This window comes from Delphinus delphis, chromosome 12 (assembly GCF_949987515.2).
Source record: "Delphinus delphis chromosome 12, mDelDel1.2, whole genome shotgun sequence".
NCBI classification, from domain to species: Eukaryota; Metazoa; Chordata; class Mammalia; order Artiodactyla; family Delphinidae; genus Delphinus; species Delphinus delphis.
In genome coordinates this window covers 54,956,155-54,982,250 of record NC_082694.2, presented here as the reverse complement: position 1 = coordinate 54,982,250, position 26,096 = coordinate 54,956,155, and the positions used below count along the sequence as shown (strand labels likewise).

Genomic DNA, 26,096 nt, shown 5'->3' with positions numbered 1-26,096 from the left:
TATCTTTTTTTTTTTTTGGTAAATATTATAGCTTTCTTGGCTTAAAAAAACACATGTATAATAAAATAATCTGTGTTTTTGGTAGAGTCCACAGTTTTCCAAACTGCTTTCTTTGGATCCTGAATGTTTCTTTCGGTAGAGCTTTCCCCTCTGCTTCTCTTTTGTCTATTTTCTTGTAAAAGATTGTTTGTTTAAAAAAAATTGTTTTAAGAAAACAAACACAATGATTTAAACCACTGAGCCAGTCCCTGGTTAAGATGTGAAGTTAAATTTCATGATTAGTGGCAGAGATGGGATATCCTATATGCCATCCTATATATCCTTACTCCTAAAAAGAAATTTAGAATAAATACATCTCCTAGAAATAAAACAAACCCAAAAAAGTACTCTAACCTGGTATCTGGATTGCTTACTTGGAACATATTTTCAACATGTCCTTTATTTGTATGTTATCTTTTTTTATTTCCACTTCAACAAATTGGAATTAAAACATGTTAGAAGACACTAATCATCAGCTTAACCAGTAATTAGCATTGATGAGTAGAGAGAAAATTTAAGACAGCTGCCAAGTTGACCACTAAAATGAGGTTTGATTTGCTAGTATTTGTCATCTGCGGGACTTTATAATTATAATAATAGCAGTGTAGTTGCACTCTGATGGAAAGTTGACAGTTAACTTTTTCTACTCATCAAACTTAGGAATAATTCTGAAAGTTTCTAGTTTCTAGTTTCCAGGTAATTTATCATTCAAGTGATTAAAAGCTATTTTGGGCCACAATTATGAACAATAATAAAATTTTACATGTGGATGACATTAACACAGTATTTCTTTCTTTTTGAATTTCCAGGGAAAGACTACTATTATTCTAAGGTGTCTTGACAGGTAAGTGTTAGGTTAACCTCTAGACTACATTTGCTTTTTCTTGTTGTGTAGGGCAAGTTAGAATCTAAAAGACATATGGAAAGAGAATAATTTTGAGGCCGAAACAAAATATTTTAATTCTTAGTGAATCCTTATTATGGCTTTTACAATCTCCTTTAAAGATAAAACCAACAACAAGCAAAAAGAAATTGTACAGGATTAATATTGGATTTCCTTATTTGGGGGGAGAAATTAACATAATTACTCAGTCTACCATAGTACTTGCTTATTTTGGCTCTGCTACTCTGATATTTAAACTTTTTAGTTCTATCTAGTTCATGACTGTTTGAACATTAATTACGATCTTCGAATTGCTCATGGGTATACTTTTTTTTTTATTTATTTTTATTTTTGGCTGCATTGGGTCTTCGTTGCTGCGCGTGGGCTTTCTCTAGTTGCGAGCGAGGGCTGCTCTTCTTTGCGGTGTGTGGGCTTCTCATTGCAGTGGCTTCTCTTGTTGTGGAGCACGGCCTCTAGGCATGTGGGCTTCAGTAGTTGTGTGGCTCTCGGGCTCTACAGCGCAGGCTCAGTAGTTGTGGCGCACGGGCTTAGTTGCTGATCTTCCCAGACCAGGGCTTGAACCCGTGTGCCTTGCATTGGCAGACGGATTCTTAACCACTGTGCCACCAGGGAAGCCCTCTCATGGGTTTACTTTTGAAGCACATTATTGGTCTTTAAACTGTGCATGTTACCATTTGTTTTATATACTTCCTAATCTTCTATACTATAGAAGCATGCCACCAGATTAAGATTTAGGATTATGATTGGTAGGTGTTGCAGGAAGTTGATAAGGAAAGTCTTGTTTGTTTGTAGCTCTCATTAGCTAAATGATGCCTACGTTTGAACCGTGATTTCAGACTGAGAACTGTATAAAAGTCTTTCATTGGTGTTGCCGTTAAATTGATAGTCATTAGGTTCCCAGCTCCCCACATCAAGGCTGAGCACAAACCTGCTGTCAGTGCTTCCCACGTGGCCTGCATGCAGAGAGCTTGTGCCCTAACATGGCCACCAACACTGCCAGCACCTTCTCTACTCCCCCAACAGTGTTGCTAGGCGCTGCCACTACATGCAGGTGCCATTATGCTCTGCAGTTGCTACTAAAGATGGTATTTTGAAGGCTTATTTAATTTTTTTTTTTTGGCTTATTTAATTTTTGTATAAATTCTTAATCATTTTTATCTCAATGTGTTATACAAGGTGTAACTTCTCTACTAATCAAAGTTTTTAAGAGGAAGCAAAAATAAATCAGGTAAGATGATAGCGTAAGAAAATAATTCCACCCATGATGGTAATACTACCTGTCTTTTATTGTGCAGGGATGAGCCACCAAAACCAACCTTAGCCTTGGAATATACATATGGAAGGAGAGCAAAAGGACATAACATAGTGAGTGTCTTTTTGGTGATGCTGCGCTACACATACATGGAGAAGTGAGGATACTGACGTTGTATTTTATATTTTCCATCTTACCTACAATCATTGCACATATCCAGCTGTACACTTCATAGCTATGTACTTTTTAACTCAAATGCAACTCAGCACATATGAAGCCAACCTAACTGTGGGGAAATATTTTGGCCTTCTCATTTGTTATGTCTTAAAATGCTTGAATTGGATTCCTTTGTAACTTTATTGTACAGTTTTTTGGCATATTTTCTTCTTTCAAATGAGAATAACATCGTGAGTTATCTTCTGTCTCCAAAAAATCTGCTAAAAATATGAATTTGACCTGTGGAATATTTATGAAAAAATACTGGTCAAAATCCAGATTATTAGCATTTTTACAAATACATCTTGAAGTTGGTAATGCTATTTGAGACCACAGGCCCTAATTGGCTATAATCCTGTTTTCACTGTGTTAGTGTATCTACAGAGGAAAATTAGACATTGTTCAGGGTACAGGGAGAGCTTATAGTGTATGTTAGAGGAAAAAAAATTCCTAAATGGAATTCTCTTTTGGAGTTCTCATATGAAAAAGAGGTCTTTTAAAAATAAAATTAGATGTACGGAAGAACAATCTAGAATACAGTAGAAGGTCCCATATCTCCCATAACAGAGGCAAATTTTTATAGACTGATCCAGTCCAAGTGTTTGATTATTAGACAGTGTATATAAACAGTTAAAATGGGCTGTTGCTGCTTCCTGGATTCACCAGTGCCAAGCTGGTTATTAAAACTGTGAAATTAAAAAGAGAAAAGAAAAAAAGTAATATATTGAGATGGGGGAGGACTTTATTTTTGTGACTCACATGAATTTTGCATGAGTGATAAGCCTAGAAATGGAATTATCCTTTTCATGGGAAACTCTGAGACAACTTTCATAAGCTTAACTTTCAAGAGCTCTAAAAACTTTTCTTCATCCAGCTGTGAATCAAGGGAGATTTTCCAATGCAAACTTATTTCCCCCACAAACATTAATGATTCAAATAGCAACCGCAAAACAATTTTAATGGTTGAGATAACTTGTCAAAAATGCAAAATATATATATTCATCTAAAACTGCTTTAATGACCACCTGCCTCTTCCAAGTTCATGGTATTAGACACATAAAAACTCATGTGATTCTTTTTCACCTATTTGTTTCTGTTAAACTTTGTGCTATCAAGTTGGGCTTTTCCATATTCATTCAAAGATGGGCTTCACATCTTTCTCAGATTTAATGTCTCCTAAAAGTTCTAAGTGGAAGAGCTTTATCAGCTCTTCACACAATCTTGGTGTCCTGAAGGTTCCTTAGTATCTGGCCAGAGGCAGAGATGCCATCAGCTAGCTGGTGGTGTAGGAGAGCTGTCATGGAATAGATGGTCTTATTTCCAAGCTACCCAGCCCTTTGGCTGCCCAGCCCTTTCAATCCCCTAGTGTTGGAGTCCTCTAAAAAGGGAAACAGTTGTTGAGTCTCTCCTTGTTCCCCCACCTACCGCTTGTATGGCCAGTGCCAGCCGGTCACATTCCCCAGGGAAGTCAGGCACAGACCAGCTGCTTATATACTATTGCCCGGGAAATCCCAGTCTGCAGCCCGAACTGCCACCTGTTCTTCCCGTTTCCTCATGTCTTGTCTGTGTGTCTGATTTATTTTGTGAGCTTCTGCCTCCCTCAATTAGGATGTTTTCCTGTTCAACTGTTTTATTTCTATCTAAAATTATAACTGTTTTCAAAAAGATAATTCCAAATGTGTTCAATTTGTTAATTTTATTTCTAATTTGAGTGAGTGTCTGCTACATGTGATATTTACAGAATTGGGGCACTGTTTAATGTCTTCTATTAGGTTAGGGTAGAATTAGGGCATTTAGTACACATGTACATTCTTAATGTTTCATTTTTGTTCTTTGGAATAGAGGTTTTGGTGCATTTTGAGGGATGGAATAGAGAAAGGAAAAAATTTCCTTTCCTTAACTTTCAAAAAATTGCCAAGAAATGGTCTTGAGGACTATAATATCTTGTATCCATAATTATTACTGGCTGGTACTAATGAAACATAAGAACTATTTAAAATGTAAAAATATCAAAGAACATTAATTTGAAAAAACCCTGTTTTTTCAGCCAAAAGATATTGCTCATTTTTGGGAACTAGGTGGAGGAACCTCTTTACTGGATTTAATCAGCATACCAATCACAAGTGACACCTTACGGTAAGTGTGGCCAGCTCCAGGAACAGTTGTTAGAAAGTATCCAGTGGAGACCACAGGATGAATATGAGTAGGCTTTTGTGAACCAGAATTTGCAGGGACGGTTTTATGTTGCCTACAGTTCACTTCCTTTCTATGTGCTTAAACTGTAATGCTGTCAGAGATTTTAAAAGAACCAAGGTTCTGGCCTGTGCTGAAGTGAAATAGTTGGCATTCCAACTAGTAACATATTTTGCAAGCCTGCAAACAAACAAAATACGTCAAATAACACTTGGGCAATGAATTCACTTGGCAAAAATAAATTTGAAAACAATTATTTCTAACACCCATCCAAGCGTGAGCTAATTCAGCCCTGAGTTTTTCCTGCAGCTGGACATTATGTCTACTTTGAACTTAATGCTAATTAATACCATTGAAGCTTCATCCAGGGGAAGTCTACGAGTCAGTGGAGGAAGAAAGTCTCTATTTGCTGACCTAAAAGAAACAGAACCTGAGGGAAAACCTCAAACTCTTTGGTGGTGTTTTCCTAACAATGACTCCCACACGTGGCCAAATCAGATGTGGAAAACTGTCATCTTAGCCAAGGAAAACAAAATTTTTAAATCTGAAATATCTTACTCCTGTCAGAGTTTAACACAAACGGTTGCTGCTGCCTGGACCACATACAAAGGGCTTGACAATTATTTGTTAAATTTCAGCCATTAAGATCTTTAGAGTATGGAATTATTTCTTGTTAACAGGATAATTGTTTTTCTATAACTAGCCGGTAATGTTGGCTTTATTTGTCCAGTGATTTTTTTTTCTTTTAAAGAAATATGATTTACTGTCTTTTACTTATTACAAACGTAATGTATGCTCATATGGAAAACTTGGAAAAATACTGAAAGGTACATAGAAAGTAAAAGCATCCTCAATCACATGAAAAAGAACTATCAATATATTGAGGTATTTCTTTCAGTGTTTTCAGTGTTCATAAACATACTTTGTACAGGTATGGGATACTGTATGTATATAGATTTAGATCTTGCTTTTTCACTTATAACCACCGTTTTCCCCTGACATTACTTTTCAGAATCATGGGATTTTACAGGTGCATAGTTTTCATTTGTCCTCCTTTAACAGAGACAAATAATCGAAGCTGCCTGGGAATTCGGGCAGCTCACGGTGGTGTGGTTGTGAAGAGATGGCGCGGACGGGGAGGAGCTGAAGGACCCAGAGCTGCCAGCCAGCCTGGCCTGAGGCTGGCAGGACTGAAAAGGCCGGGAGCAGCTCTTACCTGGCCCTGACTTGCACTTCACCTTGCCATACTACCTCACTTCCCTTCTCTAGACCTCACGGGCTTGTAGAAATTCTGGTTTCTGCAGGAAGCCAAACCTCTCCAATTTCTTTAATGCCTCACTTTGTGAGTCCTTGGTCTTCTTTGCCTGGAACCCCAGGGCAGCTTGAGCCTGCTTTAGGAGAGAAGAGGGGTCAGGGTTATGATGAACAGAGGGCAGGGGCGCCATAGGCCTGGGTCCAGAGTAGCTTGCTGAGTGATGGAAGAATTCATGGAAAGCATTTCACTCCTCATGTAGCTGCAAATCTCAGTGTTTTGTGGCTGGAATTAATTTGACATATAATTTCCTTGTGTTGGACGAAGCCCAGCGACCTCAGCAGCCGTACCAGTGCTCTTAGATACTGTTTATCTTTAAGATGCCTGTTCATAGAATAATTATAGATGCACTGAACATTTCCACAGACCTTAGATAATTTGTAACAGAGCATTTCCTGTGGTCCACTTCCCTGTTTTAAAAGGTCGTGTTTTAAAAAAAATGTTTTTAGCTGTCATTTGCTATGAAGGTAAAAGTAACACAGATATTTCCAGTGCACTGGCAACATAAATCTTAATCTTAGAAAAAAGTTGAATAATCCATTTCTCCTTTGCTTAAAACAAAGTTATTTTCATTTGGGAAAAATGATAAATTTTATGTTATATATATTTTACCACAGTTAAAAAAAGTTCAACCATAGTCCTCTCTTTTTTAAACATTAACCATACTAAAACTGTGAAAATATAGTATCCTCACTTATGTATATTCTGTTACAATTAAGCAAAACTGGTTCTGAGCTTATTAAAATGACATAGATGTAGTTGGCTAGAGAATTTAATGGCTCAATAATTTTATAGAAAATCTTGCTAATTAATGTCTAAAAAGACTACTTTCTGGATTTAGACCTATAGTATAGAATTTAGCTACTGTTCTGCTTTAATTACACAACACAGCTGATTTGCTCAAACTAAGCAAAATAACTTGACTGTATTATAACTAGCATGTATTATAATTCCTTGCTATATCTACTAGCAGAATGTTTGCCCTGTTGATCAAAAATATATTGGCCCATGATTATGGTTCTACATACTTATTATGACCATTTTCTGAAATACTCCTATATTTGTTCGTTTTTTATTGTAAAATATCATAACATAAAATTCACAGTTTTAGCCATTTTTAAATGTACAGTTTAGTAGCATTAAGTATATTCACATTGTTGTGCAGCCACCACCACCATCCATCTCCAGAACATTTCATCTGCCCAAACTGAAACTGTACCCAATAAATAATAACTCCCTATTTCTCCCTTCTCCAGCCCCTGGCAACCACCATTCTAGTTTCTGTCTCTATGATTTGACTACTCTAGGTACCTTATGTAAATGAAATCATATAATACTTGTCCTTTTGAGTCTAGCTTATTTCACTTAGCATAATGTCTTTAAGATGCATCCATGTTGTAGCATGTATCAGAATTCCCTTCCTTTTTAAGGCTGAATAATAGTTCATTGTATGTATATACCATGTTTTGTTCATCTCTTAACCCACTGATGGGCATCTGGGTCATTTCTCCCCTTTGCCAATTGTTAGTAACGCTGCTATGGACATTGGTATACAAATATCTATTTGAGTCCCTGATTTCAAAACACCCAGAAGTGGAATTGCAGGATCCTCTAATTTTTTGAGGAACCACTGTACTGCTTTCCACAGTGTCTGCTGTACTATTTTATATTCCCACTGGCAATGCACCAGGGTTCCAATTTCTCTATATCCTTACCAACACTCGTTATTTTCTGGGGGGTTTTGTTTATTTTTACTTTTATTTATCATAGCTATCCTAATGGGTGTGAAGCGGTATCTCATTGTGGTTTTGATTTGGGTTTCTCTAATGATTAGTGATATTGGGCCTCTTTTCATATGTTTATTGGCCATATGTATACCTTTAAATAGAGAAATGTGTATTTGAGTTATTTGCCCTTTTTAAATTGGGTTGTTATTGCTGAGGTTAGATTTACATGAACATGAGCACACATGCATGTGGTCACAGTGGTGGTGTGTGTGGTGGCCAGGGGTGTGCTTTCAGAGAGGCAGCAAGGTACAGCAGAAAGGCACGTGGCTCTGGATGTAAATACCAGCTCTACAATTTACTAGTTATATGAATCTGTGCCTCAGATTTCTAATCCATAAAATGGCCGTCATAACATCTTCTAGGAAGTGTTGTTGTTAAGAGTAAATAAGGTAGGTAGTCCTCCTAGCAAGGACCATCAGTAAATCTGTTTTCTTCTCCTTCACCAGGTTGTTGCATTGTTGCTGCTGCTGTGATTATTATTTTTGCTTCCCTTCTTTGGAGCACACAGCAAAAGTGGATCTAAATATGGCATTGTTGGACCCAATTACTTGCCGATTATTTGAACTGGATTATTACTAGTTCAAACAAAAACTTCAGTTGTGACACTTAAATATCACTAGGGAAAAGCACTAGAATAAATAAGGCTATAATTCTGGCATTTTTTTCTTAGGACATTGCTGGGTTTTTTTTTCTTAAACTATAGTGTTATTTTTAGAAAATAAATTTCGGTATAGTATGGCTTCAAATAGTAATTATTTTGACTCTTTTTTTTTTTTGAAACATGTTTTTATTTCTTTAGGACATTTTCTATTGTTCTTGTTTTGGACCTTTCGAAACCTAATGACCTTTGGCCCACCATGGAAAATCTGTTGCAAGCCACAAAACTTCATGTAGATAAAGTGATGATGAAACTGGGGAAGAAAAATGCTAAAGCAGTTTCTGAAATGAGACAGAAGATATGGAGCAATATGCAGAAGGACCATCCAGTGAGTTACTGTTGGGATTATCCCTAGAATTCTTAGCCCCATATACAGTTAAAGATAACATCACAAACAACTTCTTTAGATTTTTATGCATGAGTTGAAATTCATTTCATGTAGATGAACCTGTTCACTGGAAAATTATAGCAATTTAATAAAACCTCAGTAAGGGCAAAACAAGGAAAAAGATTTCATATGTCTTCTTGTTAGACATCTACTGTGATTGTTATGGCATATTACACCAATCAAAAGGAATAGAGTTTTAAAGTAGTAGTTTGATACTGATTTTATAATCTCTGTAAAATGAAGATAAAACACCAGGTTGTACAAATGTCACCTGGCAAAGGCTAGATAAGACTACAATTTTAAGCAAGGAATAGAATTTTAACAGCCTTTACCGTCACTATACTTTACATTCATTTAGTGTCTGTCACATAATCAATATCTTTTTATCATCTGATAATTAGTTAAACTATAAACTTGCAATATGATAACACAAGTAAGTCCTTTATATACAATCATGAATGTCATCTTCTAGAAAACCAAGAGCAGTATTTTATATTGCCCAGAGTTTATGTGAGTGCGTTTTACAAAGGTAATATCAGAACAAAACTGATAGTTTATGGTTCCCATGTATAAATGTTATTGTAACAAACAGTTAATACGAAATAATAAAAAAAAAAAAAACAGGAAGGTGACATATTTAAGAAAATAAAAGGATACAACATGAAGAATAAATATCATAGTTTAGGGAATTGTCATTTCTAGTTTTATGCTTGAGAAATGTATTGATAGTTTAAGAAATTCAATATTGAAACAACCTCTATGTCAAGCAAACAATGTCAACATTATGGGAAGATTTAAAATGATATAAGTGGAAATTGATGACTACATAGTAATAAACAATTATAATGAATCAATGAAATATGTTTGTTAACAGGATCGTGAATTAATTGACCCATTTCCAATTCCTCTGGTCATAATTGGAAGTAAATACGATATTTTTCAGGTAAGCTCTTCCACTTCTAGTTGAGCTTGTTGTACTTGCATGCCTAGGCTTTATAGGAGAGGAACAAAAGTAATAGTGAAATGAGAAAAATGACTCTGGGAGGGAGAGGTCAAGGGGTCACACATCTTAAAGATTTTGGAAAAGAGGATATAGTTGGGAAAGAGAAAAACAGTAAATACAGTGGAATGGGGATATGGCAGAAGATTTAGAAACTGAATCCAGTCCAGTCACCAAGGGACAGGGCCTATGTCCCAACTTTTAAATCTAAGAAAGTAGAAAATTGGTTTCTTCTTATCTTTGCTTGTCAGAGAATCCTTGGGGTATTCCGTACTAGAAAATGTGTACTTATATCTAAATTCTATTGAGCTAAGTGTTTAAACAAGGAAAGATCTGGTAGCTGCAGCTCTAGAAGGCTGCAGCTACTGTTCAGCTCTCTATATAAACAAATGCCAAGGTAATGGAATCCTACTCAAGGTATGTTCCAAAAAATAAATAAGAAAATCTATTTCTGTATTGAATAATTTGCACCTTTCTGCTACAGACACTAGTTGTCTCAACTTTTTTCTTTTTAATAACGTATTTCTTCAGGATTTTGACTCTGAGAAGAGGAAGGTAATATGCAAGACACTTCGATTTGTTGCACATTATTACGGAGCATCATTAATGGTTTGTACGTTTCCTATCCTTTAGGTTTGAACGGACAGTAACAAATTTGGAAAGATTAACAGCTTGGTGCACAGTTATGAATGCTAATGCTTTTACTAATGCATGTCATTCTCTCCTTTCCCATTGCCTCAAAACCCTCTTGTTACAGAGTGTTTATAACGTATTTCTAGAACACACTCTGCTAGATGGCCTACCATTTCTTTGAAGCAAAAGTTCTAAATTTCTAATAGCCATAAACCCCCATCAATATTAAAGAGATAAATTGGTTGTTTATTTATTTATGTTTTAGTTTCCCCTTAAAAATTAGAATCTATGTTCTCTTAAAAGAGAAAAAGACTAACAATTTTTTTAAAACTTAAATGCTGTTTGTTGTAGAGGTTAAAAATATGAACTTGGGAGTCATGCTGCCTGGGCAACCATTTACTAGATATGTGGTCTCAGACAAGTCACTTAATCTCACTGAAGCCTCAGTCTCCTGGTAAAATGGACAAAACAATACCTTCTTCATAGGGTTGTTGTGAGGATTAGTAGCCCGAGTACTGTGAAATGCTTAGCACAGGGTCTGACACAAAGTTCAGTAAAGGCTGGTTCTTTGTTTTTGTTTTTGTGGTACGTGGGCCTCTCACTGCTGTGGCCTCTCCCGCCACGGAGCACAGGCTCCGGACGCACAGGCCCAGTGGGCACAGCCCACGGGCCCAGCCGCTCCGCAGCATGCAGGATCCTCCCAGACCGAGGCACGAACCCACATCCCCTGCATTGGCAGGCGGACTCTCAACCACTGCGCCACCAGGGAAGCCCAAGGCTGGTTCTTATAATTACTGTTACATCATCTTCCACAGCAGGACCAAATGTTGCTGGATATCCTCTAACACAACAAAACATAAACGCATTTTTTATTAAAAGAAAAAAAGGAAAAACTTTCTTCCCATTTGAATGGTCTCTTTTTCCCTCTAAATCAGAGTGCTCAGAGGAACCTGTAGAAAACATGGCCTAGTCCCCAGCCTTCGTGGCTAGTATATTAAGATGAAAAGTAATAAATATGATCTGTATTTAAAATTTTTATACTTTTCAGAATGCTCCAAATATATTTTATTATGTATTTTCTTAAAAATCATTACCTTTTATGTTTGTACTGTATCTGCTTACATATTAGATTGACAGAGTACTTTGGAAATATTCTTTTTTTAAAATTCTTTTTCATATTCTTTTCCATTATGGTTTATTATGGGATATTGAATATAGTTCCCTGTGCTGTACAGTAGGACTTTGTTGTTTATCCATTCTGTATATTATAGTTTGCCTCTGCTAATCCCGAACTCCCAATCCAACCTTCCCTCAACAACCCCCCCTTGCTAACCACAAAAATATTCTTTATTGTTTTGAAAAAGATATGACGAATTTAAAGTAAATTACTCATTCAGAGTACAGAAGCAAAGACCATGGATCTTGTAGTTTCTTACTTTCACCACTAGATAAGGCCCCATACTTACTTCTGGTTAGTTCGCTGAGGGAAATCCCTGTCTTTCTTTAGGAACAGATCACATTTGATGATCCATCAGGGCCAGTCTGGTCTTACGGATACAAATTTAGGTGAAGTCAGGTCAACCCAGGCCACAGCAGGCCTGCAGTTAACCATGGTTCAAAAGACCCTAGAAGGTCAGGGACTAGGGAAAGGATTTGAGACTCCTTCATCTCAGCTTTCAGTAAGCCAGAGGGTTCAGAGGTTGGGGTTATAAGAGCACTCTGGACCACCAGGGGAACCATAAAGCTTTTCTAGCTTCCCACACCAGCAAGAAAGCAGCCAGAGTTATCAAAGCCCCACCTTTCAGTTTCACTTCCACTCTTACCCTACAGCCCAGACTTGGGTACTGCTTTACAAGGTTCAATGATACTCAGCAGTCTTTTTTTTTTTTAACACTATAGTTTATCCTTTATAATTCAGTCAAGAATACTGGTTTGATAGTATGAGCAATCTAATCAAGTTAACAAAAACAAACAAACAAAAACATTGGTAAGTAGAACCAGATTCAGTGGAGAGCCAACAGGATGTTAGGGGACTTAGAATTAAGATGTATGAGGAACAGTATAAACATATATTCTGGCATCGGGATTGTGATAACACTCTTTAAACATTCGAAGGACTGATCCACGGAAGAGGGATTAAATATATTCTTTGCTTTCTTAGAGTCAATAACAAGGAATCAATAGAGCTTAGTTCAAATTAAGAAAGAAATTTCTAATGCTACCATTATCTGAAAATGGAATGAGTTGCTTTTGGAGATTATGAGTTCCCAGGCATTGAGTTCATAAGTAAAAGCTCTACAGCTATTTCTGGAGGATGTTTTCAAGGCAGTTGATGCAGTAGATGGGGGTGGGGTTGAGTTAGAAAACTTCCCACGTCCTGTGAAAGACATTTGTGACGAGGTTTTTTTCCTCATCATATAGGGAACATAATAGATAATATAATAATGATGATGATGAAAACTTGTGTTTTTAAAATTCAACTAAAGTTTTCATATTAGAAAATTGTCTCAGTGGAAGCCTAAAATTTTTCAATTTTTAAAAATAAATGTATCAGGGGCTTCCCTGGTGGCGCAGTGGTTGAGAGTCCGCCTGCCGATGCAGGGGACGCGGGTTTGTGCCCCGGTCCGGGAAGATCCCACATGCCGTGGAGCGGCTGGGCCCGTGAGCCATGGCTGCTGAGCCTGCGCGTCCGGAGCCTGTGCTCCGCAACGGGAGAGGCCACAACAGTGAGAGGCCCACGTACCACATGCATGCATGCATAAATAAATAAATAAAATCTTACATATTCACATGAATGTTCTCCTTTGAATGTTTTCCCTGGAGCCTGTTCTTAATCCAGAATGAATATTATCCTGAAAATTGAACTCTGTACATTATAATTACATCTCATTTTGGTTCAAGATTGTTTTTCCCACTTTCATACATCTTGGTCATTCTTATTTGGCTGGGTGACTTTGGTATTTCCAAAAATCAGACTAGTCTTAAAAGATTTGTAGGGTAACCATATGTCCTAGTTTCACCTGATTTCTCAGATTAATGATTAATAGTAGCCACCCCGTTTCGTTCTCTAAAATGTTCTGGTTATGATCATTCTAGTTATAGACCACCACTGAGAATATTCAGTAGCTTATTTTGCAGGTTCCGAAGGCAATTCAGAAGAGAAGTTAAAAAATGGTTTTAGTGAGTATCAGTATCTGTTGGACTAATCTGCAACTCCCACATTAACTGCTTTGAAGACAGTCATATGCCCTTAGATGAAAAAGTTATTTATGATGCATACCTCCTACTTTTTTAACCAACCAGATTGCATTTTGGCAATGATTACGATCCATTTGTGGGAGTAGCGGAAATGATCAGTGCATAAAAACAAGTCCATTCAATATCATGCACTCATGAAGTTTGAAGAGTAAGTTAAAACAAATTTACTGAGCTTTTTCTTTCCCTTTATTCAAAGGTTTTGTTTTGCTTACTGAAACACAAGTATTGTTGGACAAATAGATAGTATTTCTCTCTGCAATCTGTACTTGTTCAAAGCCATATTTATTTTACCTCTTTCTGTGATTTGAAAGCAGAGCATGTAATTTATTCTCCTGATTTATTTTCTTTCTAGTTTACCAGTAAATCAGAAGCTCTATTACTAAAAATACGTGGAGTTATTAACCAGTTGGCATTTGGCATTGACAAAAGGTACTGTTAAAATATTTTTTAAATATCTTTTTTTTTTGCTGTTGTTATTGTCTCATCTGATTATTGTTCTCACAAGTCTTTTGCTTCTTGACCAGGAAAGTGCCTCAGATGACTGTCCTTAGAGATAATTTCATATTGTCTCCTGCTTCTTATATTGTTTAAATATTTATCAAATTTTACAACTAAAATATTACATAATACTTAGTTTGAGACTAGACAAAACAATGATACTATTATACTTGTTTCCCTGATTTCTTTTACTTCTTTTCCCTCATTTCAGTAGCCTTCCCGCTATTATCACTTTTTTATATTGATTAGAAGTGGAATCAATCATTTTAGTGTGTATTTTTCTTAACCTTGCTACTTTCCTTGGTTTTGATTTGAGGTAATTTGGGTCTGTCATTTTTTTCCTCCTATAATACATTTATTAGTGCTCTACTTTAATTTTTGGAATCATATTAATATTCATTCATTCATTTTGAGCAATGCTGTCACCAGTGGCTAGATATAAAACTTGGCTCTTGTATTTACCGTAGAGAGTGGCAGGATATTTGATTGCTAAACTTAATTGGATTCTTTTTTCTTCTCATCCATGTAGCAAATCAACATGTGTGGATCAGAATAAACCACTGTTTGTCACAGCAGGATTGGATTCTTTAAGTCAAATAGGTTGGTGAACTTATTAAGATTGTTCAATGGTTTTTTAATTGCTTATTGATTTTGTCCTACTCCCTGTTCACTTCATCTCCAACATCTCCTAACTCTAACCATCATTTCCGGTTTCATTATTGTTGCTGTTATTCTTTGTATACACAGTATTGATGCAAAATGCATCACATTGACATATTTGTGATAGAAGGGATGTTGTCACATAAGAGACTGATTTCTAATCTATATTCCACTATATCTATATAGATCTATATATAGATCTATATATAGAAATCTATATATAGATTTCTAATCTATATTCCACTAAAAATTTTGCATGTATTTTCTTTCCCTCACTGATTTCCAGATACTTTTAAATTTTAGCTCCTTGCGTTTAGAAGAAAACCAGAAGCATAGAGTGGTCAGGAAATTCAAAGCTATATATTATGGGCAATGATGAAAAATCTGAGATTCAAGTGTTGGAATAAATCAAAAAGAACACAGTTGTACTAACTAGGTATGCCTTAATTTTTCATTATGAAAAATTGCCTCTCATCCAATGGGATGTGTTTCCTAAACTTACAGATGTCCTAGACTCATGAAGCAAAAGAAATTTCAAGCGTTTATGTAGGCAAGCTCCTTATCTTCTCACAGAAGCTATTTTCATTGTGGAGATTCTCAGGCCTAGCAACTCTATATGCTGGGGTTGGCATAGTTTGGTTTTAACACTCTAATAGACAATAATTTTCTTTTTTATTTCCCATCCCCCGTTACTCTTACAAGCTAAAGTTGACTTGACTTCGAATGTAGAGATCTTTGTCATGAGATTGTAGATTGAATTGGAATGAAAAGAATAGAGGTATTAATGAGTGATTATAAATACTGATTTTTATAATACTTATTATTACCAACTTAATTTCATTAGCAGTGAGAATCACTGTAATGATAGATAATGCTGATGGAAATCTTTTGCCCATGTAAGTAGTTGGAGGTCAGAAAAGGGTTGAAAAATACTGAATTTAAAAAATCATGGAGGGACTTCCCTGGTGGCACAGTGGTTAAGACTCCACGCTCCCGATGCAGGGGGCCAGGGTTTGATCCCTGGTCAGGGAACTAGATCCCACATGCATGCAGCAACTAAGAGTTCACATACCAGAACTAAGGAGCCCGCCTGCTGCAACTAAGACCCAGTGCTATCAAATAAATACAATAAATTTTTTAAAAATCATGGAGCTCGGACCCCATCAAAATTAAAAACTTTTGCTCTTAAAAGCCCATGTGATGCCGCGGAGCGGCTAGGCCCGTGAGCCATGGCCGCTGAGCCTGCGCGTCCAGAGCCTGTGCTCCGCAATGGGAGAGGCCACAACAGTGACAGGCCCGTGTACCGCAAAAAAAAAAAAAAAAAGCCCATGTGAAAAGGATAAAAAGACATGCTACAATCTGGGAGAAAATATTTTCAAACTACATATTTTACAAAGGACTAGTATCTAGAATATATAAATAACAGTAAAAAAAAATCCAATTAGAAAATATGCAAAAGAGGACTTCCCCAGTGGGGAAGACTCCACGCTCCCAATGCAGGGGGCCCAGGTTCAATCCCTGGTCAGGGAACTAGATCCCGCGTGCATGCATCAACTAAGAGTTCACATGCCGCAAGTAACAAGTCCACATGGGGCTTCCCTGGTGGGGCAGTGGTTAAGAATCCTCCTGCCAGTGCCCGGAACATGGGTTTGAGCCCTGGTCCGGGAAGATTCCACATGCTGCGGAGCAACTAAGGCCATGCGCCACAACTACTGAGCCTGCACTCTAGAGCCCGTGAGCCACAAGTACTGAGCCCATGTACCTAGAGCCCATGCTCTGCAACAAGAGAAGCCACCACAATGAGAAGCCCATGCACCACAACCAAGAGTAGCCCCCGCTCGCTGCAACTAGAGAAAGCCCATGCGCAGCAATGAAGACCCAATGCAGCCAAAAAAAAAAAAAGTCCACATGGTGCAACTAAGAAGTCTGCCTGCCGCAACTAAAGATCCCATGTGCCACAATTAAGACTTGGTGCAGCCTAGATAGATAGATAGATAGAAAGAAAATATGCAAAAGACATGCCCAGATATTTCACTAAAAAGGATATACAAATGGCAAATAAGCACATGAAAAGATGTTTAATATCATTAATCATTAAGGAAATGCAAATGAGATATCGCCACACACTTAATAGAATAGGTAAAATAAAATATAGTGATAACACCAGATGCTTGTGAGGGGATGTGAGGAAACTGGATCACTCATACATTGCTGGTGGGGATGTAAAATGGTACAGCCACTCTTGAAAACAGTTTGATGGTTTCTTATAAAACTAAACTTGCAGCTACCAAATGACCTAGAAATTGCAGTGTTGGGCATTTATGTGGGAGAAATGAAAACTTATGTTCACATAAAAATCTGTACACAAATGTTCATGACAGCTTTATTTGTAATAGCCCAAAAGTGGAAACAACCCAGATATCATTCAACAGGTAAGTGGATAAACTGTGGTATATCCCTACCATGGAACACTACTCAGCAATAAAAAAGAACAAACTATTGATACATACAGCAACTTGGGTGAATCTTCAGGGAATTATACTAAATTTTAAAAGCCAATGAGAAAAGATTACGTACAATATAATTCTATTTATATAAAATTTTGGAATGAAAAAATTTTAGAAATGGAGGAAAGATTAATAGTTGTCAGAGGTTAGGGACAGAACTGTAGGTAGGGAGGTAGGGGGAGGAATCGAGGAGGTAGGTGTGGTTATAAAAATCGAGGAGGAGGCAACATAAGGGATCCTTCTGAGAATGGAACTGTTCAGTATCTTGACTGTGGTAGTGAATATATGAACCTACAAAGGTGATAAAATTCTGTACAATACACACACACACACACACACACACACACACACACACACACACACACACACACACACACACACACACACACACACACACAAATATGAGGACAAGGAAGAGATTTGGGAAATCTAAGTAAGATCGGTGGGTTATATCAGTGTCTTACTCACCAAAGTGGTAAGGAGGCCCTGAAAGATCAAGAGTGAAACAGTCTTAGTGAACAATGTAGATGCTAGAATAGAAAGAACGACAAATCTCAGACTGTGGGTTGAAAATTGCCAAGAAGTGGCAGCATATTTTCAAATTTTTCATATTAACTTAATTTTTTTTAAACACTGTAATTGTTTTATTTTTCAGGTTCATTTTGAAAGGCAGTATTCATTAGGGTGTATATTTTGGCAGTTTTTTAAGAGGGACTTTTTAAAAATTTATGTATATTTATTTTTGGCTGTGTTGGGTCTTTGTTTCTGTGCGAGGGCTTTCTCTAGTTGTGGCAAGCAGGGGCCACTCTTCATCACAGTATGCGGGCCTCTCACTATCGCAGCCTCTCTTGTTGTGGAGCACAGGCTCCAGACGCGCAGGCTCAGTAGTTGTGGCTCACGGGCCTAGTTGCTCCGCGGCATGTGGGATCTTCCCAGACCAGGGCTCAAACTTGTGTCCCCTGCATCGGCAGGCGGATTCTCAACCACTGCGCCACCAGGGAAGCCCTAACTTAATTTTAAATTAACTTAAATTATACAAGCAATACCTAAAGACATTCTCCATATAAAATCTTGAAATAGTATATATTAGGATCAAGTTTAATATTCCAGACCATTTTCTATATATGTGAATGTGGTATAGAAAAAACTTTTTTTGTTTTTTAATGTAATTTTTATTTTACATTGGAGTATAGTTGATTTACAATGTTGTGTTAGTTTCAGGTATACAGCAAAGTGATTCAGTTATACATATACATATATCCATTCTTTTTTCAGATTCTTTTCCCATATAGGTTATTACAGAATATTGAGTAGATTTCCCTGTGCTATACAGTAGGTCCTTGTTGACTGTCTATTTTATATATAGTAGTGTGTATATGTTAATCCCAAATTCCAAATTTATCCCTCCCCCACCTTACCCCTTTGGTAATCCTAAGTTTGTTTTTGAAGTCTGTGAGTCTATTTCTGTGTTGTAAATAAGTTCATTTGCCTCATTTTTTTAGATTCCACATATGATATCATATATTTGTCTTTCTCTGACTGACTTACTTCACTTAGTATGATAATCTCTAGGTCCATCCACATTGCTGCAAATGGCATTATTTCACTCTTTTTTATGGCTGAGTAATATTCCATTGTATATATGTACCATATCTTTTTTTTTATTGGAATATAATTGCTTTACCATGTTGTGTTAGTTTCTGCTGTAGAACAAAGTGAATCAGCTATATGTATACATATATCCCCTCCCTCTTGAGCCTCCCTCCCACCCGCCCCCATCCCATGTGATGACCCCATGCTCTAGGTCATCACAGAGTGCCGAGCTGAGCTCCCTGTGCTATACAGCAGCTTCCCACTAGCTGTCTATTTTACACATGGTAGTGTGTATATATCAGTGCTACTCTCTCAATTCATCCCACACTCCCCTTTCCCCACTGCGTCCACAAGTCCATTCTCTACGTCTGCATCTCTTTTCCTGCCCTGCAAATAGGTTCATCAGTACCATTAGAAACAACTATTTGTTTTAATATAATTGTATCATTCTATATCATTTTGAAGTTTTCCTTTTTCCATATTAATGCTACATGTAAGTCTATTTGGTACTTTGACTGCTGGGTAGTGTTATAGAGCATGGCTGTGCATAGTAATTTAGTTCACTATACCTCTATTGATGGACATTTCGGTTGTGGCCAATTTTTCACTAATACAAGTGATGCAGCCATGTGAAATCCTTAATACATGTATGTAGGTGTTTCTAGGGTAAACACCCAAAACTGGAATTGCTGGTTAATAGAGTGTGACCTTTTTTAGTATTTTCATAGTATTCACTAGTGCCTTATTACTCTCTGATTTAGCTGTCCCAATTTGCATTCTACTCATTAGCACATAAGAATAACTGTTTCCTTACACATTCATGAACACATGAGAATATCAAACTTTATATTTTTGCCAAGCAGCAATTTAAATGTGGGGAAAGAGAATTATAGTTTACTCATTACTCTATCTCCTCTTCCTCTGGTACTAGAATCTGCCCCAGTGGCCTTGCTACACTGGGTTGGGGTAAACTTTAATAGTGACTACAGGAAAGGAGAAATGAGTGATCTAAGATTTATATTTTTATAAGTATCATCTGTTTTATTGATAGAGTTTGTAATGTTTTAGTCAATGCAGTCATTTGGAGTAAAACTTCCAATTTTAGGATCTCCTCCCGTTCCTGACAATGACATTGGAAAGTTTCATGCCCATTCACCAATGGAATTGTGGAAAAAAGTGTATGAAAAGCTCTTTCCACCAAAGGTATATATTTCTAATTCTTTTAAAGCAAGAATTTTCAGCACTATTCAACAGTTATTGGGAAATGTTTCAGCAGGCCTATTATAGTAACTTTGTTTTCTACTCACATGCTCAAAAATCAATTAAACATTTGCTAAAAATCTACTGTATATGAGGCACTGTGGGGTTTAAAAGATGCGTAAGACACAGTTCTCACTCTGCTTCCAAACAGAGCTCTCGCTGGTTGTTAGAGAAGGGAGAGGCAACATCTGAAAGACGAGGGAGAGAGGACCTGGGGGAATTTGAACTGACGCTCAGCAGCGAGGGCCAGCTGAGGAACGAGAACTTGGCTTGCAGGGTAGTTGATAACCCTGCATTGAAGGTTTTGGACTATGGGCATGAAATGATTTGAAGAATTGTGATTTCAGAGTGTCAACACATTAAAAGATGTCAAGGACCCTGCAAGAGACCCTCAGTATGCTGAAAGCGAAGTTGATGAAATGAGAATTCAGAAGGATCAGGTATTATCCTAAACATTTATTTTATTTCATCTTAAGTTTTATCACAGAAATATCCTTAGAATTCCGTAAATTTTTCTCAATTTAATTTTTTACTTTTAAAATTATTTAAATAGTACATCTTCACTATATATTAAAAAATTTTGATATGCATCAAGAAGGAACTAAAAATCACCTATCATTCTACCAGCCAGAGATGACTTGGTGTTCACATATCCTTTTTGGACTTTCCAGTTTACTTTATGTTGAAGATGGGTAGTGATTCTTACCTCACTGTTGGGGAGACACTTCCATAATATTCTTTTGTTTGTGGGATTATTTAAAAGGTTTTGTTTTTTTATTAGGACATTTAGATGTATCTATACTTTTCTTGTATCAGAAAAATTAAGGACTGAAAGCACACAAACGCAGTTGACAAAACCCAGAGTCTCTCAGGAAAGTGATTAAAAGTGGAGACTGCTTTCCATATATGCCAGATAGCACCATTTGTGATACACAGTCTAATGTAAGAATGCAAAAGTTGGTAAACTCATCATGGTCCAATATTTAGATTTTCCCAGATCTCCTTTTAGTTTGATAAAATGAGTCACTGTACAGGACATGCCCTTACTATAAGCACAGTAAATTGAATGCCCTGACCACCTCTCAGGTGGGATTTACAGAGCTGTGTAACTTGGGCAGTCACATTGTTGCAAGGATAACCTGAAAGCAACCACCCACTGCAAGCGGGGACCAGCGTCTTTTTCTCAGCACTAGCCTTTCACCTTCAGGGGCTCTAGAATAAGTAAGCAAAACGTTTAAGTACAGAAGACTTTTGAAAAATATGTCATGAATATTTAGAGGGTGTTTTAGCTGTAGCAAAGTAAGAGGCACGTTGTAGGGACACTAAAATGACCTCATGTAACCCTTATTATGTGTGCAGGTTGGCTATAGAGATTAGTTGGAAGTCATCTCTGAATTAATATTTATCTAGGAGTTAATGACTAACTGCCATTGTTGATAAGAGTTATCTGTTTATATTAGATAGTGAGCCCTTTTTTTTACACACACACACACACACACACACACACACACACACACACACACACACACACACACACACACACACACACACACACACACACACATTGTTAAAGCCCTAGAGTATTTCTGAGCATCATGAGTTTTCACATTCAAATACATCTTCCCTAACTGACCTAAAACCATATGAATTTTGAGTGGAACTGGAAAGCAGCCCCACAATATCTTTCTTTACTCAACCCTTGTACCTCACTAATTCTACATTCTCTTGACTGAGAGATTTTTTTTTTTTTTAACTCACCTGAAAAGTTATAATATCCTACTTTTGCCTCTTTCATAGTATTTTATTCATGGTATCTTAGTAGATGAATTGATTTTCGTTTGCACGTGTAGTACCTTAACATAATTTTATGCTTCTGCTTTAAAAGTCATGCTAATGATTACCAGTTGATGCTCAATTATTTTATTGATGTCCATTTCCAAATTTTGACATTCTAATATCCAAAACTTTAAATTTATATCTTCTCTGTTTGCTGTCTGTAGAAGAGAGAAACTACTAGCACAGAATCTCAAAGCAATGCCCTCACCATTAGCATTGGTAAAAATAATTCAATTAAAGAAAGTCTGTGATAACTGATTACTGTTTATTCTTTATGAGTTAACAATCTTTGAAACCATAAGTTGCTGGTAAGATAACTGGTGAACTGAGCTATCTTCATTAGAAGAAATAAACGAAGCTATAAAGACTGCTTCAGAGTTAATACTATAAAAAATCCTTCTGAAGTCTTTATACAGTTTTGAAACTTTCAACATTTAAATTTTAATAACTTAGAGTATAGGTATGAAAGAGACAATCTGCAATTTTTTTCTGAAAATGAGAATCTAATTTTCTTTTCCTAGCGAAAATGAACTTGTTATGTTAGCCAAAGGGCAGTGATTGCCTTATCTTGCAGAGTAACCACTTTTTGCTTATCTGAAATAATAATATACTTTGTACACTTAGACATTGAACAACATGTAAGAGGCCAGGAGGCAATCCCCTTAGATGATCCCTTTTGCAGGTCAGTCATCTCATGCAGGATATTCACCCCCACTAAAAGTTATCTCTGTTTTATGAATTGTGAAAGGAACATATACTCATTGTGAAAAAAGTCAAGACATGGAAGTGTATAACAGAAAATGGAAGTGTCCTGCCCTCTCTCCACCTATTTGCCTTTTCATGTGGCACATAAGACCACTGTTGTTTTTGCTGGCTGCCTATGAAGTCAAGTGTGAATGAGCACTGATGTATTTAATCAGTCCTTACTGGGAGATGTCTAAGCCATTTCCAATTGTGTGCCACTATACACAGCTCAGTGAATATCCTTCTATTGCTATTCTTCTGCTCTTCTCTATTATACTTATTGATAAAATTCTAAAGGTACAATCACTGGGTCAAACGATATGTACATTTTAAACATTGATACCTTGCTGACTTCAACCACAATTTGACAGGAGTTGAACAGCAAACATTTAAAAATAAGATCACTTTTATATACTTAAAGTATGCCAAATGCTTAATTTTGTTAGTTGAAAAACAACTTGTATATACTATATAGTGTATATTTTGTCTGAAACTTTAATAAATTCATCTCCAAGTGCTGCTTTGGTGACACGGAAACTCTGAAGACTGCATTTCTAGAAAATAAATCCTAAGTATAATTATTTATAAAACAGTTGGCAAGAAATTTGGAGAATGATGATGTTATAAAGGATACACTGTTAACCCAAAAAAATGCTAAGGCAGTTTTAAGGTGCCTAGTTTTAAAATTTTAAGTTTTTTTGCAAGTAACACATATTTTTGTTTTAGGAACTGGAACAGTACAAAAGAAGTTCTTCCAAGTCTTGGAAACAAATTGAGCTTGGTTCCTGAACCTAATGCAACTAGAGGGTATTTATTTCTTCTTTTCCAAATACAAGTAAGATTATTTTATTACTTAATATTATATTAATAAGTGAGGAAAGTCTACATGTGTAATTTGTTAAAGGAAAAGTGGAATTTCTTGTATTAGTGCAACTCCCTGCATACTTTTAACTCTCTTAAAAGGGAAAAATTTGTATAATTACATGCAATATTTTTTTAAAAATAAAAAATCTTGCAGGACCTACCTTTAACATGTTTAAGTAGTGTATACTTGGTTCAGCGTCTGTAAGTTTCTGTTTATGTTTTCAGGAATATGAAAGCAAGAGCATTTAGTAACAGTTGTGAGTATAAGGTTAAGCATTTATATTAGACACATTCCTTCTCTAAGGAGTTCTCAGCTGTGTCTGGTAAGAAAAGTAGAATTGGGGTCACTTTCACAGGTGTCATCATTTTACTCTAATTAATGGTAAGGCACAAGAAGCATCCGAAGTACTTTTTTAAAATGCACATTTCTGAGCAGCAATCAAGATGGTGGAATAGTAGGAAGTGAAGCTCACCTTCTCCCACAAATACATCAAAAACACATCTACATGTGGAACGATTCTCACAGAATATCTACTGAACACTGGCAGAAGACCTCAGACTGTTGAAAGGGCAAGAAAATCTCCAGGTAACTTCCAGGTAGGAAAAAATAAAATGAGAAAGGAATCGAGATGGGACCTGCACCCCTGGGAGGGAGCTATGAAAGAGGAAAGGTTCCTGCACCCGGGAAAGCCCCTTCACTGGTGGGGAGATCTGCTGGGACAGAAGGGGAGCTTCAGAGACTCAGAGGAGAATGCAGCAGCCGGTTTGTGGCAGCCAGAGCAGAGGGAAAACTGCACAGATGGTCTGTTCAGTGCTGCCGCCCTGCACTCACCAGCCTGAGATGCAGGTCCACCGGTGCGGGTGGGGACTGGGTGCCGGAACTCGGGCTTTGGAGATCAGACCCAGGGAGAGGACTGGGGTTGGCCGTGCAGAAACAGCCTGGGGCAGCTGGAATCTAGTGCAACTAGATCAGACTGCAACTGATGGTGTATGGGGAGGAAGCCTGGGCTGCCTTAGAGGCCAGGCGCCATTGTTTGGGGGTGCACGAGGGAAGGGGTGGGACCGCCATTGTAGCCTTTTTCTCTGTGTGCACTCACAGAGGGCAGGACACCACATGCACGGGCTCCAGGAGCCGCCTGGAGGGAGGCAAGCCACCGCCTCCCTCACAGACTCTAGGAGCAGTCTCCAGCCACCTCTGCTCCTATCACATGCTCTGGGGGCACACCAGAGCCACCACTGCTGCCAAGAACCCCAAGACCAGGCACCAGCCGCCGCATCTGCACACCCCTATCAATAAAGGGGATAACAACCAGCACACACTGAGGAAAGAGTCAACAGGCATCCATAATAAAAACAGGCCTTGCACCCAATATATTAAACTCACACAAGCTACACAGGACATCCCCACATATAAATAGCCCTCCAAGATCACAGTAGATAATTGTTTCTCCTAAACTCACAGAGTAAGAGAAATATAAGTAAAATGAAGAAGCAGAGGAACCACTCCCAGTTAAAAGACCAAGAGAATTCCCCTGAAAGAACAAATAATGAAACAGACCTCTTTAGTCTAATAGACATCAATTTCAAAAAGGAGATAATGAAAATAAATACTGAAGGAATTAAGAAAGGCTATCAACAGAAATGCAGAGTACTGTAAAAAGGAACTAGAAACTATAAAAAGGAACCCAGAAAAATTAGAAAACTCATTTGCAGAGATGAAAGCTGAGCTAAAGGCAATGAATAGCAAAATGAATAATGCAGAAGAATGAATAAGTGATCTGGAAGATAGATAGAATAATGGAAATCACCCAATCAGGGCAGCAGACAAAGCCAAATGAAAAAAAAAAAAAGCAATATGAGAGACCTATAGGATAATATAAAGCATGCCAATCAATGCATAATAGGGATTCCAGAACGGGAAGACAGAGAAAAGGGGATCGAAAATGTATTTGAAGAAATTATGGCTGAAAATTTCCCAAACATAAAGAAGGAAACAGATATCCAGGTACAGGAAGCACAGAGGGTCCCAAACAAGATAAACCCAAACAGACCTACACCAAGACACATTATAATAAAAATGGCAAAAGTTAAAGAGAGGATTCTAAAGGCAGCAAGAGAAAAACTAAAGAGTTAATTACAAGGGAACCCCCATAAGGCTGTTACCATCTGGCCTCTACAGAAACGTTTGCAGGCCAGAAGGGAGTGGCAAGATACATTCAAAGTCCTGAAAGGAAAAACTCTGCAACCTAGGATACTCTACCCAGCAAGATTATTATTTAGAATAGAAGGAGAAATAAAGAATTTCTCAGACAAGCAAAAACTCAAAGAATACAGCGATACTAAACAATATATCCTAAAGGAAATATTGAAAGGTCTTCTCTAAGTAGAAAAAAAGAATCTATAGGAAAGAGAAAATTACAATTGAAAAGTAAATCACTTAAGTAAGCCAGTACACAGATTTAAAAAAACATCAAAAAATTTCTGTGAAAGTGAT

At 37.1% G+C, this 26,096-nt stretch overlaps 1 protein-coding gene across 3 annotated transcripts in view; it reads left to right on the top strand.

Moving 5' to 3' along the window:
* DYNC2LI1 (dynein cytoplasmic 2 light intermediate chain 1) overlaps positions 1–24,972 on the top strand; it is a 46,563-nt gene extending 21,591 nt beyond the window's left edge. For 2 of the 3 annotated variants that reach the window (XM_060026712.1, XM_060026714.1), the window contains exons 3-13: positions 849–883; positions 2,239–2,308; positions 4,459–4,547; positions 8,503–8,689; positions 9,624–9,692; positions 10,281–10,358; positions 13,993–14,069; positions 14,668–14,738; positions 20,004–20,101; positions 20,506–20,598; positions 23,465–24,972. In XM_060026712.1, the coding sequence (XP_059882695.1) occupies positions 849–883; positions 2,239–2,308; positions 4,459–4,547; positions 8,503–8,689; positions 9,624–9,692; positions 10,281–10,358; positions 13,993–14,069; positions 14,668–14,738; positions 20,004–20,101; positions 20,506–20,598; positions 23,465–23,527 (930 nt within the window). In that variant the 3' untranslated portion in view covers positions 23,528–24,972. The remainder of the gene's footprint in view (positions 1–848; positions 884–2,238; positions 2,309–4,458; positions 4,548–8,502; positions 8,690–9,623; positions 9,693–10,280; positions 10,359–13,992; positions 14,070–14,667; positions 14,739–20,003; positions 20,102–20,505; positions 20,599–23,464) is intronic. The other variant, XM_060026713.1, reaches the window with a different exon arrangement.
* The last annotated feature ends 1,124 nt before the right edge of the window (positions 24,973–26,096 follow it).